The 20,920-nt window shown below is 39.4% G+C and overlaps 1 protein-coding gene across 1 annotated transcript; it reads right to left on the reverse strand.

The window, feature by feature from the left end:
* Nucleotides 1–1,349: 1,349 nt before the first annotated feature.
* Nucleotides 1,350–12,975, reverse strand: zc3h12aa (zinc finger CCCH-type containing 12Aa). The gene is made up of 6 exons (XM_080896492.1): nt 12,751–12,975; nt 11,356–11,789; nt 10,757–10,896; nt 7,446–7,680; nt 5,909–6,015; nt 1,350–4,307 (listed from the first exon to the last, which is right to left on the reverse strand). The coding sequence occupies exons 2-6, from the start codon at nt 11,727–11,729 to the stop codon at nt 3,265–3,267; spliced, it is 1,899 nt and encodes a 632-aa protein (XP_080752618.1). The 5' UTR covers nt 11,730–11,789; nt 12,751–12,975; the 3' UTR covers nt 1,350–3,264.
* Between the last annotated feature and the right edge of the window lie 7,945 nt (nt 12,976–20,920).

Consider the following 20,920-nt stretch of genomic DNA (forward strand, 5'->3'; position numbering starts at 1 on the left):
GACATGTTGGGTAATATCTGCAACTCTGTGAACTTTAAAAATAACAAGGACATTTCTCAGGGATATAGTCATAGAGTTAGGGTGTGAGAAAGGTTGGTGTATTTGCACAAAACGGTTACATATGGAGGTTTTGGAAGGCTAGCAGCTCTGTGAGGCTACATGTGAGCTACTGACCCTGCACACAATGATTATAATACCAATAACCACAGCGATTAGCATGTTAACAGTTATAATTTTCAATGTGCATTAGCATAATGATGATTCCCTTTATTTTAACATAAATCTAGTGTTCATGCTGCTTTAAAACAGCAGCATTTTGTTTAATTAATTAGTTCACAATTACCTTATTAGCGTGTAAAACTAGTTAAGGTGAGCGCTACATTGGAGAAACCAATAAGCTCCATATAGACTTTGAAGTTAAGCTAAACGATCTGTCCCTGCAACCTGGACAATATAGAGACAAATGGAAAAGTTGACTCTTAATATAAAAACAACTCTCACCTTGTACCACCATCAGTACGGATATGAGGCCTTTTCCCAGTGAGACAAATTACATCTGCAGGGACTGGTGATGCATGAAGTGCAAGATCTTAGTTATCTACTTTCTTTCCTATTATTATACACAAGTGTGATTGCATTTAACATTTGTTTTTAAATATAAGTTAGTTTTAAATCATGTCTGCATCGTTCAAGTGGCAAAAAAGGTATTTAGCATGCTCTCTCTCTCTCTCTCTCACACACACACACACACACACACACACACACACACACACACACACACACACACTTACCTTTCCCTCAGTCACTGGGGGGGAAAAAAACAGTTTCTCGTCCAGGCTTGCAACACGAGCTGCGCTGTTTCTTGTGAAACTGAGTAGGACAGTTTGGCAGCAATTCTATCTGTGAGGCAATCAGGATCACTGTTGTTTGGTCTCTGATTAACATCAGAGGGATATTTACAAGTGAATTAAATAAACCCGAAGAACTAGTTTGGGATTAATCCACTAACCCCATACCAGCTGTTTATTTTCTTTTGCAAATCCATTTCGTGAACGCCGTTGAGCTGTAGCGTATCCTGTCTTTCATTGGGTGTAAAGTGGTAGCTGTGGACAGCAAAGACAGCCAATCACACTTACATTCACACCAATAGCCAATTTAGAATCACCAATTAAACCAACATGCATGTCTTTGGACTGTGGGAGGAAGCCAGAGAGAGCCCACACAGGTATGGGGAAACATGAAACTGGATTTAAACCACTGGCTGGCTCTCCACGCAACAGTGCTAATCCCCGTCCATTTGTGTTGTAATAGACTTCACACATATTATTATTACAATAGACTTTAATAGGTAGTGACAATGCATTTCCTAAATATTCTTACAATGAGTTCTAACACTAAACATTTGAAGTTAATGATCCAATATAAGAATAGAGAATACAAATCATTTATGAGAACTAAATTCCATAACTGTCATTTTTATACGTTATACTGTAGTCTCTCCTACACACACTAATCGGGACAGTTATTCAGAGAATGATTCATGAAGCTGATTCAGGTTTACAGAACAAATGATGATGACACATCAGCAAGTTCCTTTTGCTTGGGTCAAAGCCTTTTTTTAAGTTCAGTTTCAATTTCCTAGCAAGATCAGCATTTACACTGTATGGCAAAAACATGCAATGTTAGCTTATCTTTGTGGACTACATGACTTTTATATTTACTTATGAAGCTCACAGAGCAAGGACACCAAAGGTATTTCAGAAGTGGGGAACTAAAAGCAACAGAGTCGCTCTTTGGAGAGGCGTATGCCGTAAATCAAACTACTGACTTTACACATGCCCTCTGTGACGTAACCTACTACAGGTTTTCTCATGCCAGATCTTATCAGGACAGAAACAAAATGCTGACAGGTAAGAACACTTCAAAATTATTGATATATCAGATGAAATACTCTTGAAAGTTTAAAGTTTGAGCTGGTTAATAAAGGAGAAACAAAATTCCCGACCAATAAAAACAATTTAAAAATGCAGCAGGACATCATCAGTTGCCTTTTCTAATGCAAAAACTCAAAAGTCACAATAGAAAAAATTCAGATAACGAATTCAACAATTAACTTTATTTTGGAAACCTCAGACAGAGGTGTAAAGTGGATGACTCAATGCCTCTTTAGATCAAAGACTACCTTAAGCCTGCACATTTAAGATGTAATTTCCGAAATGCTGAAGGTTGGATAGATGCAAACATTTATTAAACATACGAGCAATGACAGAGACAGCATGCAGGAGTTCTATTTAGCTGTCTTTTTGTGGTGTTGTCTTTACAGTGAAGTAGATGAGCAGGATGTAGCTCTGAGGGTAACATGTTACCCTTACATGTAAAAGCTCTCTGGCCTGAGATGGAGAGGAGACATAAAGCCAATCTCACAGGGTAAATGCACTCCTAGTACTGGTTACATCAGGAAGGTCAAACATGCAGATCTATCTACTGTGGTGATAAGAAAGCAGCTGAAAATACCTTCTGTGTAACTTGTGTGACAAGTTACCATTGCATGAGCGTTTGGTGTCCTCATTTTCTCCGTCCTCACTTGTCATGTTTGTTTAAAAAACAAAAACAAAAACAAGATAGCAACAGCAAAAATGCTCTCAAAAAGGGGACTTCCCAAACCAGTTGGTTATGTCATGGTGGCTGTATCCATAGTTCATAAAGGTTTTTATAGCTCACCTACATAATTAGCGTTTCATTTTTCTTTTATTGTGGTATCTCAGCTACTTTGCTTTCAATAATATTTGGAAGCCTGGGTACTTTTCTGGACTGACTGCCAGTGTTTTTTAGTATACTGCAACTGTCCCTTGAAAGGATAATACTTGTCTGCAGGCTGTTTCTGAAAAACTAAGATTAAAAGTAGCACATAGTACAGCAACAGGTTATTTCATGAGAACTTAAAACTAATTAACTTTGAAGCAATATGCATAAACAAATATGCATAAATGTAACCGTTTTCCATCTAGAGGCACTTTTTATCCAAAACATGGATGACAAAGACATATGACTCCAGTGTCATAAAAAAAAAAAAATATAACCTATAACAGATTAACTAAATCATTCATAAATAAAACGTTTCATTTTTACAGTATAATAGCACATTGCACAGAATTAGTTTTTAAATGACTCAGCTATAGGCACTATGCGACCTTCTGAAAAGGTGATAAGGATGCTATATTGAGGTCAAGGCAAGTAGTAATGACAGGTCTGAAAGAAGAATAATCAGAAAAGATCTCTTTGGGCTTTCAGCTTCAGTATCTCTGCAGCTAGTTTCTCAGCATTCATCAGATTTGGAAACATTTCCATGACAGTATCCACCAGATGTGGGTTGAAGATAGTTTTGAGCTTGTTGCGGAGTTCTAACCTTTGTGAGTCAAATGCAGCAGAAGATGGTTGTTGTCCCCTTGAATAGTACTGATGACTGTTGCTAGAGCAGCAAGAATTGTGGTAGTGTGAAGAACGAGTTGAAGAAGGGAGGCTATTTGGTCTGCTGGCTTGTGGTAACCCCTGAAAGGGATCTGACCAGTAATGTTGCTGAACATGGGTGCCTCCACTGTACTGGAAATGGCTGGGGAGGCTGCGCTGGTGGGAAGCAGTGGGTGTGAGGGCATTTGGGTGATAGGCGCTGTATTGGGGTTGTGCCTGAGAGTCCATGTTTCCATGAAATTGCTGGTGAACTGTCGAGGGCATTGCATGAGAACAGCACTTGCAAGGCTGATTGATGTTATTTTTCTCTAAATGTACGGGAGAATTTGTGGCTCCAGGAGGAGCACTCTGATACTGCAGCCTGAGCATCTTTGAGTTGTGGAGGGAATGCGAAATATCAGAGTACTGACTCTCAAATGAGCCAAGGCCTGAATCCAGGTACTCTTGAGACATGTTGGCATAGTAATGATTTGGCATCAAGTGCAACCCAGGCCACTCTTTCTGACACTGGGTTCCTGTTACAGAACACGGCATGTGATTTGGATTGTGTCTAGGATCCTCCCAGTACAGCAGCTTGTTTTCACTAACGTGATAAGGTGGTGAGGAAGTCTGCTGATCTCTTTTGAGCTCTTTGTTGGAGTCTCGAGGATGAAAATAGGCATTTTGAGCAAGTGCGGGATCAGACTGAAGCTGTCTGGGTGACAAACTGGCATTTCTCTCTTCTTTTACAGTAGAAATCTGGGCTTTCTCTCTCAGTTCATCAGCTAAAGACAGATAGGGTTGGTTTACCCGCTCAGGATGGTAGAACTTACACTTTATGCCATACGTGCACTTTTTTTCTGTGATGGAGAAAAATAAGACACATAAGCAAAAATAGGGCTGCTCGATTATGGCAAAAATGATAATCACGATTATTTTCACTGAAATTGAGATCTCGATTATTTGACGATATTTATTTAACCCTTTAAGACCTACCATAGAACCAAGTCCGCCAGAGCTTATATTATTTTTTTTTATATGCTGTAGTGCCATTTTTGGGAGCATTTCAAGTTGCTATACATCAATACAACTGTTATAGCCCATATTTTAATAATATGTATGCATTAAGTCCATAGTAATTACATTAATTGCAAAAAAGTGCAATAAACTACAAAAAAATTGAAAATCGTTTTTGTTTTTTTTACATATATATTTCTACTTGGAGAAATTTAAGAGGCTTATCCCTCAAAACTTTAAATACAAAAAAGTTGCAAAAAAATAGTTTACAACAACAGGAAATTTATTTTGAGTTTCTTCATAGTTTTATTTTGGAGATACAGCAATTTTTATATACTGCAGGAAAAACAAAAAACAATCCTATGATGCAAATTTGCAAAGAAAACAGCATGTGCATCAAAATAAACTATTTCCAGCAGTGTAATTCGAGTTCTAAGCATCCCAGAAACTATTCAGAAAAGTCAAACATGACTTATAAAAGCACCAGTATAGGCTTTTAAGGCCTACAAGTAAAAAACTACATTTTCCACGAAAATGACGTCACTTCCGGTTTCGGACAGGAAATGGCGAACATGCGACAGTTCGCGCTGACGTCTGTTTCACTGTGGGAAGTGTTACGAACAGCTGATCGGATTGGCAAAGAGTGTTTCTGGAATATTATGTTTTTGTTCCTGCAAGCGCTTTTTATGCAATTTTTGCAAAGCTTTATGTGGAAGGAAACCGGGACCGAGGACAAGCTGATGGCATAAGATGTAAGTACAACTCCTCCGGTTTCATATGCAAAACAAATTATTGCGCTAGCTTATGCGGCTCCAGTTCTACAGGGATTTAAAGGGTTAACAATAACAATGTATTGAATAATGACTTTGAAAAATAATATAAAATAGTGTGCAAATACTGATAACAGTGCAAATGTTTGCAATATAAAAAATAAATGAAAAATGTAAACATCTATGTTTAGTGAACTTTGTAGTGTTGCTCTGTGGTGCAGCTATGACACCATAGCAAAGTTTACACACTATGTCTACTTGATCCACGTCTCACTCCACGAACCCATAATGTTTCCACACCACTGAAGTTTTTTTTTTTTTTACCTCTCTTTTCAACCAACGGCAGTCACTGTCCTCTCCAAATAACTTCTGCTTAGCTTTCCGAGCTTCCTTCGGGTCCTCTTAATTGTTGTGATGCGTGTTCGAAATGCAGAGAGGTGCGCTCGATTTGCCACACGGAGCAGCGCGAGAGTAAAGCACGAGGGAGGGGCTAATAATCGGCTCAGTCGTTTTTAATGATCGTTGAAAGCCCAGATCGTAATCGTGATTAAAATTCGATTAATTGAGCAGCCCTAAGCAAAAAGATTTTTTGTTGATGAGATCTAATGTGGACAGCACATTCTCTGCTGCAGAAGAGGGTAACACTTCCTGATCGATATGCTAATCGTACCTACCGTATGGACAGAGTTGTCTCATTTGCTCCGTAGGACGAGGCTTTTTCCGAAGGAAATTGTCAAGGCTGGGGCCGTGGCGACCCAAAGGGTCATCTGGGGGCATGAACCTGTAGAAAAATACAAAAAATTGTAGAGTTCTTCATCCACTTGTAGGGGAGACCGGGGATAGTTGTAACATTTTTGACATTTCTGTCTGTAAATTGGAGTTCTTTTAAGGTAGTGGATTCAAAATGTAATGCAAAGTATTTACATGTCTCTGCTATTAAATAGTGCAGCTATTTTCTCTGCAGCACAATTACCCATTGCATGGTATGGTCTCAAACACAAAGAGTGAAATGTTACAATTAACCCCATAGTCTGGGTTAGTTGTAACATATCCCTGGGTGAAATGTAACACAATGAAATAAGGGTACTAACAAAATATTAACATGTAATCTTTGTTTATTCAACACATGAATGCAGTTAGAGCCATTTATGTAGCTGTGTGTGTGACAGAATGCAGAAATCTAACTTTTGAACATATTCCAACCCCCCAAAAAGACAAATTCTGGAATTTTCTGCAACTGAATATTTCATTAATTTTGGTTGGTCTTCCTTGAGTTTGGCCTCATTGGCTCAGTGGGCATTATAACCTACAACTCTTGCACCAATTTTGAACATAACAATGAAGCTGAAAAAATGTAGTTGTTCACCAGCATCGCAATTGAATTACTTTTTATCATGGCTTACCTTGGTGTGGTTTGCAAAGTGCTTCAGAAAGATGAGGAAATCTGTTTCTTGCACCCATCCTGACTTATTTCCACTACCAGTACTTCCTACTGGTCCATCTCTGACACAGTGGTCTGCATAATGTATGTGTGGGAACACAAACAGTGGAGGAATTGTGTTGCCAATGGCATTAACCACATATACAAATGTGACCAGTGAATCTCTCTCTGCTGATGTCGTTGCCCCAACTTGTTTAATATAAGTTAAAGTAATAGTGTGGTAAGTTTTAACATCTGCATTATTGTTACAACTAACCCAGACTGTTGCTGTTACAACTAACCCAGACTGTTGCTGTTACAACTGACCCAGACTCCTATAGCCATGAACTAGCTAACATTACAGCCAACGGCTAAAACATTAGCACTAAAGACCTACACAGAATATATCCCCATAGACATACAAATAACATAATTTAAGTTTGATGAGTTTAACTGCAAAGCAGATAATGCTATTAGAAATTGAAATAAAGTAGAAAAACTTACTTTTTGGCATACAAATTACTTTTTTTCATGTTAAATTGTCAGTGTTTGACAAAATGTGCTGATTTTTCACATGTGATAGCAGAACTGAATTGGGCGTGCACAGGATGAGTCACATCATTTGAAACTTAGCCCTGATTGGAGAAATTGGAAGTGTTACAACTGACCCACGTTACAACTATCCCCGGTCTCCCCACAACTCTGCTGTAAGCTGCAAATTCTTTTTCTGGAAAATTCACCACGAAGGAAAATGTGGTATTTCACAGGCACATACAGAAGAACAGGCTTACTTGTCATTCACAAAGGAGTACATGAGCAGCCTCTCTTCAATGCATTTCTTCCACTCAGGTCTTTCTGCTTGGAGGTCTCGGTAGGTGTCATTGGATACGATTATTCCATCGGACTCATACGCCAATTTGATAATAAAGCGGTCATCATAGCAAACCACTCGCTTGCCCCCAACACGGCGTGATGGAGTAAAGACAACGATTTTCCTTTTTTCAAGCTCCAGCAGAATGTGTTGATCTGAAAGTGCAACCAGTAATCAGTTACAGATCCAGAGTTGACAATTTACGCTGTATTAAATGATTTCGTGTATTCAACTGTACTGTGACACATTAAAAAGATGTGGATTTATTGAAAGATGCATGCCAAACCACAAGGTGAAAACAAAGTTTGTACAATTTTAACAAGGTTGAAAGTTAATATTTGCCTTTATTCTTTGAAAGAGCTTCAACTCTCTCAGGCAAGCTTTCTTGTCATTTCTTTATGTAGTCTTCAGGAATAGTTCTCCAGGCTTTTTAAAAGCTGCCAACATCCAGTAAGCTCTTTATTGGATGTTGGCAGCCTTTTGTTCCCTTCTCTGTGAAGAGCATCCCACACTCCTTCCATAATGCTGATTTCAGTGCCTTGAGACAATTGTTGTTGTAATTTGGCACTATATAAATAAAACTAAAATTGAATTGAATTTCTAGGCCTAGGGAGGTCATTCTATTTTTTTCTTTTCTATCCAGGTATTTCTTTGCAAACTTGATAATGTGTTATGAATCACTGTCGTGCTGAAACATGAAGCTGCTGCCAATCAGACACCTCTGGGATGCTATTGCATGGTTGATCAAGATTCTGACAGCACTTTTCTATGTTCATACTTCCACAAAGCACTGGATGAAATGCAGGCCAAAGCCATGACAGAGCCTGCACCATGTTTTACAGATGGCTGCAGACATGTACTGTTGTACCTTTCTCCTGATCTCTTCTGAACAGAACCAAAAATTCTAACAAGATTCATCACTCCATAAGACCTGTTGCCACTGATTTTCAGTCCAGGTATTGTGTATTTTGGCATACCTCAGCCTTTTCTCCCCGTTTCATTTCCTTACGAATGGTTTTTGACAGCCACCATTTCATTGAAACCATTTCTGACGAGGCTTCAGTGAACAGTAGATGCATCTCTCTGGGCCTGTGTCAGATCTGGATTTTTTCCTATTTCTTAAAGACACGACTTTCAGATATACTTTGCGTGCTTTAGCAGAAAATTTCTAGAGTAAAACTTTGAAAAACCTTCATAAACCTTGGAGAATGATTGCTCAAGACCACAAATTTTTTGGAATTAGAACATAAGGAAATGAGGGGTAGCTTAAGATTACTCTAGATCATGCTATGTGCAAGCTGAGTGAATAAATGCACGACAAAGACACACGCGCACACACACACACACACACACACACACACACACACACACACACACACACACACACACACACATTGATAGTGCTTCAAAACAAGTTAAGGGTAAGTGAAATGAACCTTGAACTCTGTGTGATGAACAAAAGATAGAAAACCTTATGTGATAGAAAAGCACTTTTCTAACTTCTGTCAAAACTTAACAACTTACTGTAAATAGATACCAGTAGTTAACTACAACATCAAGTACGGTAGGTGTGGAAAAAAAAACAACACACAAAAAAAAAAAAAACAAAAACAAAAAAAATCCCCATCTCTACTTCCCGATGGGACTTTCCCACGAGTAACTACATGGTGATTTTTACTTCCTTGTTCAAAGATTGAAAAAAAGAACCTTTGGATTGCTCCACCCAGGCTGCACAGCTATTAATTCTTGAGAGCAACAAGGGGCTTATGCTCCAGGATGTGCCATCCTTTTTATTTAGTTGTTGTGCTGCAGGTGGTAATATTTACACAAAGATACACTGACATTATATTCATCTGGGCTTTATAAATACACGGACATAAGTGAATCAGTTGGGATAAATTTAGAACTCTATTATACACGACTGTCTGTGATTACAATATTGTAACCACCCAAAAACAGTCAGAGTGACTCATTTAAGTGTATTTCCACTTTTTCTTGCCATGGCCTGGTATGGAAATATTTTATGCTGGCCAACTAAATAATACCCCGTTTCACAACCTTAACTTTTTTTGCATAGATGTATTAGTTTTTCTGTAATATCTCCTGGCTCATGTGGGAATTATTCATGAATACAGAATTATGTGATAGAATTTCTAAGTTTTTCATTTCTTGCTTAAAAAAAATCACCTCTAAAACTCACTGTATAATACAGTATTTGTTTCTGTATTAACAAAGAAAAAAGCGTGAGTGGGGGAAGAAAAAAAATATCATCTTAGCACGACTTGTACGCAAAAACTAGAATAAATGGCAACCTCTCTGTTACAATAGTTGTGTGGGCTTATTTCATTTGTTTCAGTTCCTTATCAGTAAGAATTTGTTACCTTCTGAGTAAAACAATCAGGCTACCATTTAAGAACATCTTTAGTGATTTATATCCATTTTAGCTACTTTTTGTTCTAAATCTATGGGTAAACATTCTGATTACAGTGTGGTTACGGCAGGATATGCCCTGCAGATATTATCTCATTGTACAGAAACTGAAACTTTAAGAGGCTAACATAGTCGGCACTTTAACAGAAGTGATCAGCTTATGTTGTAACCATTGCATGTGCCACACACTGAGCCCGGAGGGGAATTTTTTGTATCTTTTGTCTTATCTGACAGTTCAGAAGGTGTGGTTCTCAGTCTCCTGGATTCACTGGTCTTGCCTGCTGCCAGGAGACTAAAATATAAACTTTTAGTCTTCTCTAACATTAAACTAACCAATAATGAGAAAATTAGCAGATGGTAGAACCAGACTGACTGCTAAAAGCAGTCAACGAATTTTCAATTCTAAGAATTTCTTTCATTGACAGCTTACAATGGACGCCTTTTTACACATACAAAACCTGTTCTTTATTGGCCTGGACTCAAAGAGAACACAAGCACATCAAAATATTTTGTCAGCAATGCACACATCACATTTGTTTTTTCCCCTCCAGCAATTAGTGAGTCTTAAGGGTCTAATTCCATCTTTATGGTCGTGCTAACATCCAGCATGAAAATAATATCAGATTCATTTCTGTTTGAATCAAACCTTATTTGTCATTCACACCCCGTGTGAAAACTGCTTTTTGTGTCACCAGTATTAACCTCATTTAACTTCGCCTCACAGGGATGTTAGGCTGAAATTTGTCCCGTCTACTTGATGAGAAACATCTGTCTGCTTTGCTTTATTTCTGCCATCCTCACCTGTCAGGGGAGCATCAGCTCTGGGCAGCTCTTTGCGCCAGCTGGGAACGAACACAGTAATGCTAGTATGACCTCTGTCAAGGAAGAAGTTCACCGCCAGCTGAATCCCTTGGCATGAGAATACTTCCTTGTTGCCATGACTGTGAAAAAAAAAAGAAGCATAAGAGATAACATGGGTTCAGTTAATCTGACCGAAAATAATCTAATCTAATTCATAGTCAAAAGGAGGCTTAACAAATTACACTGATCTGAGTAAACACCACGTCTTCAAATGCTGCTTAAAAGGAATCTTCCCTCTGGCTATTACCCAGTCCTAAAGTCACATATTGCACATAATTTCTGGTAAAAGGTGGGGATTCTGAGTAGAGGATCTAGAATTTGCATAATGTCTCAGCGGTCCATGCTAAAACATGCACGGGCAGTGCAGTCAACACCTCCTTTAAAAAGTCAAGTCACACGACATAGTAGGAAAATAGAGAGTTAAATAAGACTTTGAAAAATAACTGTCCTTATTCAGAAAGTGTTCATAGCAGCTGTGACATTCATGGATTATGATTTAATCTGATAATCTACAGAGCAGGAAGTATCATCAGGATTACCTCATGGCAACATTGCTGCCGTCAATAACAACAGGCCTCAATTCTTTGTCCGGTTTGTTTTGGTCCCACAGCTGCGTTGTGTTTTTGCAGGACCCAAGACCCCAACTGGGAGGCTGCAGGGAGTCGTTTTGGCGTGTGCTCCTCTCGTCACTGTCAGAGCTGGAAATGCAAGGTACACTGCTGGTTCTGTTCCTAACGAGCTCTCCTAGCACCGCATTAGTGTCTGTGCTTAAGCCCTGTTTCCTCAAAGCAGCCATGACCTCTGATGGGGTGTAACCCAACTTCCTGAAGAAGTCCACTCTGAGCTGGAACTCCTCACTGTCTGCTTCCAGAGAGTCTGAAACTGAGCTCAGGCTGGGAAGAGCCTCGTCCATCCTGAAGCATCTGAGCCTCTTTTTTTCAGGAGCATAGAAGGTGAATTACATCAACTTGGCCTGGGTTAAAAAAAATATGATATTCCATTAGTTACTAAAGGAGTTGTAGCTCATATAGTCTGAAATTTTACAAAGAGTAAAATAAAACATGATAATACACATTTCAGTGGCCATTACATACCTCAATATTCTGTAATTTGTTTTATGTATGCTTCAACAAAATTCAGCCTTACATATTTGAAGTTTGTAAAAACTCTGGTGTCCCAACAAGATTTTTAGCCCTGAACTGACACCTCAAAACCAATTCCACCAACTTCGCCTTGTGAGATTAAGTAATCGTTAAAGATTTATACAGGCTACTAAAGTAGTGGAGTATGGTGATTAATGGATTAAACATTTAGACAAGTTCAACTGAATTAATCTTCTTCAACCTGTCATTTCTTAAGGATAACGCCAATATTTTGGCACACCCTGCTGCTTTAATTGAAAATGCGCTTCCTTCCTCTCTTCTCGTAGTCTTTTGAACTATAGTGTAAAAAAAGAAACAAAGAAACAAGACATATCTGACGCCCAATGGACAGTCTCCAGCTGCATATAGCAAATTACGGTGACAGCTTCCAGATTAAGCACTTTAAGCAAGTAATATTACTTTTATTTTTAATATCTTCTTGATAGACGTGTCAAGTTAGTTCTTACAGGCTGTAAGAGGCCTGTTGCAACATATCCTACTGTAAAGTTAGATCGCTTACTCATTTTCTTTTTACGCAAGTCAGCAGATCAGAAAGTAGTCCTGCCCTGCTCTGTGTAACGTAGGCTACTCTTCGATAGCCCATGTTACACACAAATAAACAAACAAGGCAGAAAAGTGTACCTCTACCTGTACTGTATACGCCGACTTTACCTGGCACAGGTAAGAGCTCAGTTAGCCGTGCTACTAACGGGACATTTCCCCCGCTAAGCCCGATCGACAGATCACATTACAGTCAACAAATCTCACGGCAGAGGCGAGCCGTCGTCTTACCTGCTCGGTTTCCTTCTGTTCTATTTAACAGCAGAGGCCACTTAAAGTTCGAGTTAATGTTTGGAAGCACTCTTAACTTTGACGCTGTTCCTACTTCATACAGTAGCACCGCCCTCTTGGAAATGATTTCTTCTCCTCTTCCTCCAGGCGCATGCATGCACAGCCATGAAAACATTTGAATATAAGAGAGATACGATAAGGTGTGCCTGTTTCCGCTGGCTGTCACTCACTCACTGTAGTATTCAAGTTTTTTTTTTCTTTTTTCCATTTGTCAGCAGCAAGAAGAAAGAAAGTCTGAAATATCACAAAGAGTATCAAATAGCTCACGTTTCTAGTTGCTGTGTCCCCTTTAGGCAATGCGCAATAAGCCCGACCTCACAGCACTCTTACTGTATATCGTCTAAAAATAGAGCTTATTTGTTTTTCCAGTCAGTCTAGAGCCAAAATCGGAAAATGACACCAAACCAAAGTCAGTACGATTATATGTTATGAAACTGTGATTACAGGTAAAACTGATCTATGAAATATTTTGTCTCCACATTTTAGTTAATTTCCTTTTTTTCTGAGTATTTTACGTTTATATGGTTATTCACTTTATTCAATATATGCGTGTGTATTTTTAATAGTTTAATATTGTACAGAAGCAATGTCTCGCCATAGTTTTTTTTTTTTTAAATTACAAAACAGAAATATATTGTCATGATCCATATATACGTTTTTTAATGGTTGTAGGCAATGGGATGATTGTTGATAGGACAAATTAAATAAATAGGACACGGCGCCCCCTCGTGGTCCCGGAATAGTATTGGGAGTCAAGATTAAATACTCTATATTGTCATTATGCAAGCATGACGAAATTACAGTTGAACATGTGGAAAAAAAGCAATCGACCCTAAACGTAATGTGCTCAAATCACTGATTTTTTTTCTTCACACTAGAGGATTTTCCAGAATGAATGTTCAGTTTAAGGTCATGCCAGAGCATCTCAGTCAGATATAACCCCTAAATTTGACTAGATCACTCCAAAACCTACATTTTGTTTTTTGAGCTATTTAGAGGTGGACTCTGTGTGTTTTGGCTCATTATCCTTCAAAACCCAAACCCAGGACATTTTCCTTCAGCAGTTTCTAGTAGGCAGAGTTCATGGTTCCATCAATTACAGCAAGTCATTCAGGTCCTGAAGCAGAAAAGCAGCCTACCACTACTACTATATTTGACTATTGCCATGATGCTCTGTTCATGAAATGCTGTGTTAGTTACCAGACGTAACAGGACTCAAGCCTTCCAAAAATGCAACTTTTTTTTTGTTGCCTATCCCATTTGGTTCTTTAGCCATCAGAATTATTGTCTGAAGGCCACGAAAGATGCCCAACGGATTTACTTTACCAAGTGGATCATCATGGCCTTGCCATATTGGTCCATTTGATTGACCTTTATTATTGTTATGTATTTATTTTATTTTATTTTCAATTGTTACAGATCGGACAGACATGACTGGGGGATAGGAAAGGGAGATAGAAAGAAAGAAAGAAAAACAGAGGGGAAGAGGGACAGTAAGAAAAGGCACTTAAAAAATCACCTGGATCACCCGTTGAGAGAAGAAAAAACAGAAGCGAAAAGAAGCAAAAAAGAGAGCAACATAATAAACACAACACAATCGCAATAATCTAGCTAACAGTAAATAACAGTAGATACTAAATATTGAATGTTATTGCGCAGCACGCAAGATCGATAGCGCACAATGTCCTTTGCAGCCAAGAAAGGTGTAGTTTGTGTCTGTGAACACCCGTGTGTACACCTGTGAGCATGAGCACGCTTGTATTCAAAAGGTTTCTCCATGTAACAATCTGCTAGAGGATGTGGGGAGCCATAGCCCCGTTCCCCAGGGCACAGGCATGGAGGAGATCCAGGCCCCAGACATCCAGAGGCCCCAGAGTGTGAGAGCCCAAGAAGGACCATCGGAGGGGCAACTGGGCCACCCTCCTGGGAGGAGCTGAGGAGAGCCCCAGACGACGGGTCACCCAGCAGCCACGGAGCAGAAGCCAGAGGGGGCTGCAGTGATGTGCCCGCGGACATACTCTAACTCCCAGGTCCAGGCACCACCTGGACCTGAGGAGAAACCAAACCCAGGAGATGCCACCCTTTTCCCTGGGCTGAAGACAAGCAGACTGCCCCCGGCCTCGCAGTAGCAGGGACGCCCCGCATCCCAGACCCCAATTGGAAGGCCATGATGAGACAAAAGTTCAACCTTTGTCTCATCAATCTACAAAATATTTTCCCAAAAGTCATGGGGATCATCAAGATGTTTTGGAGGGGTTTTTTTTGGCAAATGTGAAACTATTTTTTGCTCAGTCTCCTTCTCAGTGTGGCCTGAAGTTTATTAGATGTTGTTCTGGCTCTGTGAGCTCCTGGATGAGTCTTAAATTACTCTTGGAGTAATTTTGGTATACTGGTAACTCCTGGGAAGTGACCAGCATACGCACGTGGAGCTTCACTACTGTCCCAAGTTTTCTCCATTTGTGGATAACGACTCTCATCATGGTTTTATGGGGTCCAAAGCCTTTGTATGGCTTTGTAACCCTTTCCAGACTGATAAATGTCACTGACTTTATTCCTCTGTTCTTTCTGAGTTTCTTTATATGATGTCATGACTTGTTGCATGCAGACATCTTTTAGTTTAATTCACTGTGTCAGACAGATTCTGTTTAAGCGATTTCTTGATTCAGCAGGTCTAGCAGTGTGGTCAATGAAACTGAAACAAAATCAGGAAGGGGGCAAATACTTATTCACAGAACTCTTTATATGCACGCACACATATCTACATACATATGCTTATTCATATATGCACACATATGTCTATGAATACTTCTGTGTTTTTGACATATGTAAACGTGTAGACTTGAACAGTAGAATGTTACACTTTACATTAGTTATTTACAGGTTATTAAATGCACTATTAAAAAGCAAATTAATAAAATACTAGATTGTATAAATTATATAATTTGAATAGTGTAAACATGCAGAATTGAACACAAGAAGATAATAAAAAGTATCCTGAAAAAGCTTGTCCCTAACTGAGCTATGAAACTTTTAGCATCTAGTTGTGTACACGCAAATGATAAATATGAATAACACAAGCAATGAAATAAAAATATAACGTGTTTATGAAAGGAAGGGAAAGCAACTAACAGTCAAATAATTCTACTCGGTCTTTGGGCAGTGCAGCAAAAACAAATCTACAACTTTTTGTTTTACACAGTAATTTGGCCACTAGATGTCACCGTTGCTTCACAGTTTCCGCTGTGCAGGCTCTGCTCTCAAAGGAGAGGTTATGGAAAACGTTGGTCTGCAGGTGGTAGAGGTTTCAGTGGACTGATGGTTAAGTTGTGCAGTTTGTGTGTGTGTGTGTGTGCCTGTTTGTAAACTAGCTTTTGTGTAGAGGTTTAATGGCATGGTCGAGTTGGGATCATACCACGTGGAGCTTGTTAATGGCATACACAGAGTTGAGTTCCAGAGAGTGGAGAAAGTAATCAGGGCCAGTTGCCAGACGGCAGCCTCTTCTGAGGGACCACACCACTGGTCCCAGGTGTCTGTAAGGCCTGATATTACTGCAGGGCAATGAGCTGCAACCAGCAACTATAAGTTTGGGGATACACACGTACAGAAACATACACACACACACACACACACACACACACACACACACACACACACACACACACACACACACACACACACACACACACACAGAGATAATTACGCTGACTTTAATTCTTTTTCACACAGACACACCATAACCTTATTTACAGGTACATCTACTTTAACACTGGGCATCTGCTTTTTGTCACCAACAGTCCCCACGATGTGACTGAGTACACACACATGCTTATTCAGAGATATAGCAAAAGCACATAAATTTACACTTTCTTACAAGAGGATTATCTCTGATTTTATTTGTGGGAGAGATTCCAGAGGCATAAGCAAGAAACATCTGTTGTATGACACTTGGCAAGAAGCAAAGTTATACAGTGTTTTACTGACTCCAAGCTGTAAAAGCAACATTACGGGTACAGTAGTTCCTCGTTGAGTGCATTGTTTTGTAATTTATGGCTAGGCTACAATGAAAGACATTGTTGGCATTCAGAAAACTATTGTTCAGTAAATGCAAATCTTGAACCTTGCTGAGAATCCAAGTGCTCAAGAATGGATGAGCTTAGTGCTCGGTTGTTGTGAACATCAAACGCTTATTTCCTTAACATCTTGGGGGAGGCATTGCCCTGCTCAAAGGCATATCTTTTTCCTCCAGGCAGGTGTAGTTTGGCAAGGCTTGTTAAACCTGAGACAGTTGATCAAATATTCAGCCAGGCTCATTGTGCTGCTGAGAGCTTTTGGATGTGGTTGGGATAGTGCCGTGCTGATAAAACCAGCTTTGTAGTGCCTCAGTGCCGGCCTCCCTTTGCTATTCCTTTCACTGGCTGCCCGGGTCAGCCGTCTGTCAGAAAAATTAATTTTTGTATGATTTCTTTAAAAAGATCCAAAGTAAAGAAAAGGCAGCCTTTAACTGAACTAATCCATCTTATGCCAATGGTGTCAGAGTGATTCACGATTTCCAATTTAGCCATGGTTTGAATCTAAAGTAAATCAGGCAGGAAGGTTCTACCCTTTGTGCAGCCGGACGACAAACCCTCAGTGACAAGAGCTTTCAAATGAACATATCCCCCACATTCATCTTGTTCATTTATTACCTCAGACACACTACGACTTGTCCTACATAGAACATCAAGCAAAGACCTCCTGGCATTGTGTGTGAGTGCAGAGGAGGCAACGCATTACCACTGGATCAGTAGCAACACTATTGATAGAAAATTGGACAAAAGATCAGCAGAATGGAGAGGGTGCACGTTTTAAGCCTGTGTTTAATTAGATTTACTTTGATAAGTGACAACTGAATTCCCAGAGAAAGATGTGAGCAGAAAACCGTAATGTATCAGCTACCTGAGCATGCTGCGCAGGCACACCTGTTCATGTAGATGTGCACTGGAAGCACATGTATCTATCTAAATATCATGCACTCTAATTTGTTTTGTTTTCTCTTAATTAGGGTCATTTGTCAACCTTTAGGCCAGCAGTTATTAAAGTGTATTTAGGGCCTCTTTAATTAAAAAAAATATTAACCTTCCTGTGTTGTATTTAATACAAAATTGGAGAATGTTAAAAGATAGCTTAATGAGAGATGTTTAAATCATAATTTTTGTTTTAATGATGCAATTAATCTGTGAAATATGGGTCACCGAACTCAGCAGTACATCTTAGCTCTGTTAAGAGTTTCAGTATTTTTGTTTTACTACGTGCGACTTGACAGTTTGGTTTTATTGTCACAACTTATTTCCTCTGAAAACCAGTTTGTCCAGTCCTAACTGGTTTTACTTCTCTGAGATACTGCTTCGTCAAAATTTGTTGCATACCAAAGTCGAAGACCAAGATCTTGGATTCCAGATAGTCTTTAAAACTTTTAAACGTCATGAGGGCAACACTGAAAACAAAAAATTCCAGACAAACATGCATTCATTGCAATCTCTAAAACATTCATGCCTTGAGATCTTTCACCAAAAGAGAGCTAGAAGGAGAATACTGGACTTATGTTTACTCTGTTGGCAGAACACATATTCTAAATTATAACCATAATTTCTAAATATTGTGTAAAATGGCAGTATAAACAAATACAACAACTAGCAGATCTCATAAACCCACGTTTAATCGTGAAAATTATTGCCTCGTTTTGAATTTGGAGGTAGCACTGTTTCTCAAAAAAGTTTGGACAGGCACAACAAAAGGATGGAAAAGTAAGTGGTACTAAAAAAACAGCTGGAGGAACATTTTGCACCTAATGTGGTTAATTGGCGGCAGGTCACTATCATGACTGACTATAAAAAGAGAATCTTACAGAGGAAGAGTTTCAGCAATCTGCAAAAAAGCTGTTCACAAATTGTGGAATAATTTCAAAATTTAAAAAAAGGAAAAACCTCATTATCTACAGTGCATAACATCATCACAAAAATAACACCAGAGAATCTAGAAATACATCTATGTGCAAGGGACAAGGCAGAAAATCAAAATTGGCCCTCAATTTGGTTCAGTTCACTTCAGTTCAATTTTATTTATATAACACCAATTTACAGCAACAGTCCCTACAGACCCGACAATATGGCTCAGAGCAAGCACTTGGTAACAGTGGGTAGGAAAAACTCCCTGTGAACAAAGGAAACCTCTGGCAAAACCCGACTCAGGGAGGGGCGGCCATCTACCTTGACTTCTCGGGGTGAGGGGAAAGAGAAGAGAGCACAGAAAAATATGATGATATACATATTATGCAAGAGATTAATAATCACTAATGATTAAATGCAGTAGTGATGTTCTGATGATCAAAAGGAAAGTTTTAAGATCTCTGTGTAAATTAATAAATAAATCTGGGTAAATTCCCAGATGATTAAACATGAAATCATTTTGCTTTACCTGAAATGAGTAAAGAAAATCAACAAGATAATTCATAATGTTATTGGGGGGGAGGGGTTATATTGGTTGAGTCTGATTATTGAGGGGGTCATAACCCCCCCCCCCCCCCCCCGGAAATTACGCCCCTGCTTTGTACACATTTCCCCAATTTATTTAGAATTTGGGGCAATAAAACAAGGAGATTTTTGTGCTTTTGGTGTCTCATGAAAATGTATAATAATTCATGAGTGAGCCTTTAACTGTCCAACAACCATGCAAATACTCTGTACTTGAAATAAATGTTGTCCAGCCAGCCATAGATCATTTAAAGATCACTGTGTGTAGGTGTGCTGGATCCCAGTGCAGCTCAAGCCCTTGCAGGTGTAACCTCGGCATGGAGCCTCATCCAAGAGCTCCAACAATGTTCTGATTAATTGTTCCTGTCAGCCCGGGTCATTTAGCCCTACCGGTTATTCTGCATATTACTCATATCCACACTAAAAAAAGGCACACACTGGCAGGAACGCATGTGCTTGCACAGGTAAACAGAGGTGGATACAGTACATATGGTTACACACAGACCCACAGACACCAGCACACAGAAAGACACACAAACAAAAACCACTTCCAATTCCTGGCCTCATGTGTTATAGCAATTCAGGCTCAGGCAGTCAGGCAACGCTCCAAGGTATTCATTACTATTGATGTCAGAATTCACAACAAGAAGTGATGGCTGAACCTCCTGCAGTCTGTACTGTTTAAAGCCGAACTCCTCTCCCCCAGCTGTTGCTCTCTGTCTTCAGTTAGGAAGGGAGACTGTGGTGATTAATGCACTCACTGCCAGGATCTCGGGAAAAGAACCTCGAGTTTCAGCTGAAGCGCTTCGCTCATATTGTGGTGATTCAGTCATACAAAATCTTCACTGTGGAGCAATCCTAAAAAAAAAAATAACTGCATCAAAATTGAAAATGGTAACGGTCCTGCATTCTGCCACGTCTCTGCTGCTGTGCTGCTCAAGATGAATTAGGCTGATGCCTGTTTACTCAGAGGATTGTCTCGAATGTACTGCTGTTTCTTCAGTCTCGGCTTTGCTTTTTTTCAAACTTGAACAAGTGTTTATCAATCAAGCAGGTTATGGCCAGAAGGAGCTAAGCATAAAACAGTCACAGTGCATGATTGTGTTTGCGTATGATGGTAGTAGAAGGAAAATAAATAGCCTAATAGTGTTTGTTGGGATTTTATTAGGGAGTTATTCCTTTGTGCTGCATAAAAGAGGTAACACAGTTTCATGGTGTGACAGCTACTCTCAGTTCTTGCATTCACTGCTTGATTACTTTGATGTCTGTTCACCTCGGGGCTCCTGTTCTTGCTGACGTTGCTCAGAACTGTGGTATAAGCTGTATACTGATAACACAAACTTGATTTGGCTTGGTGGAGGGGCTGAACGCTGGAGATAGTGCTCGTCTCAGTGTGCACAGCTCTTCAGTGATTCCATCACTATATTCAGTGCTTGACTCATAACAACCTGCGGGATTTGTTGATAGAGGCTTTTGTAGCTTTACGACAGAAGCAAATTAATAAATAATAATTAAAGGACTCCAGCTGCAGGGATGGCAAACGACTCATTAAAAAAAATAAAATAAAGATTACAGTCAAATAAGCAGAAGATTGGGTTTCT

This window comes from Rhamphochromis sp. 'chilingali' (assembly GCF_963969265.1).
Source record: "Rhamphochromis sp. 'chilingali' genome assembly, chromosome: 11".
Lineage (NCBI taxonomy): Eukaryota > Metazoa > Chordata > Actinopteri > Cichliformes > Cichlidae > Rhamphochromis > Rhamphochromis sp. 'chilingali'.

What these genes read in the sequence shown, in the direction of transcription:
- zc3h12aa (XM_080896492.1), bottom strand. Translation starts at nt 11,729, where the DNA reads ATGGACGAGGCTCTTCCCAGCCTGAGCTCAGTTTCAGACTCTCTGGAA. An exon ending in AGCTGATGCTCCCCTGACAG is followed by an intron (nt 7,681 to 10,756) that starts GTGAGGATGGCA and finishes TTGCACTTTCAG; the next exon opens with ATCAACACATTCTGCTGGAG. An exon ending in TACTCCTTTGTGAATGACAA is followed by an intron (nt 6,016 to 7,445) that starts GTAAGCCTGTTC and finishes ATTTTTCTACAG; the next exon opens with GTTCATGCCCCCAGATGACC.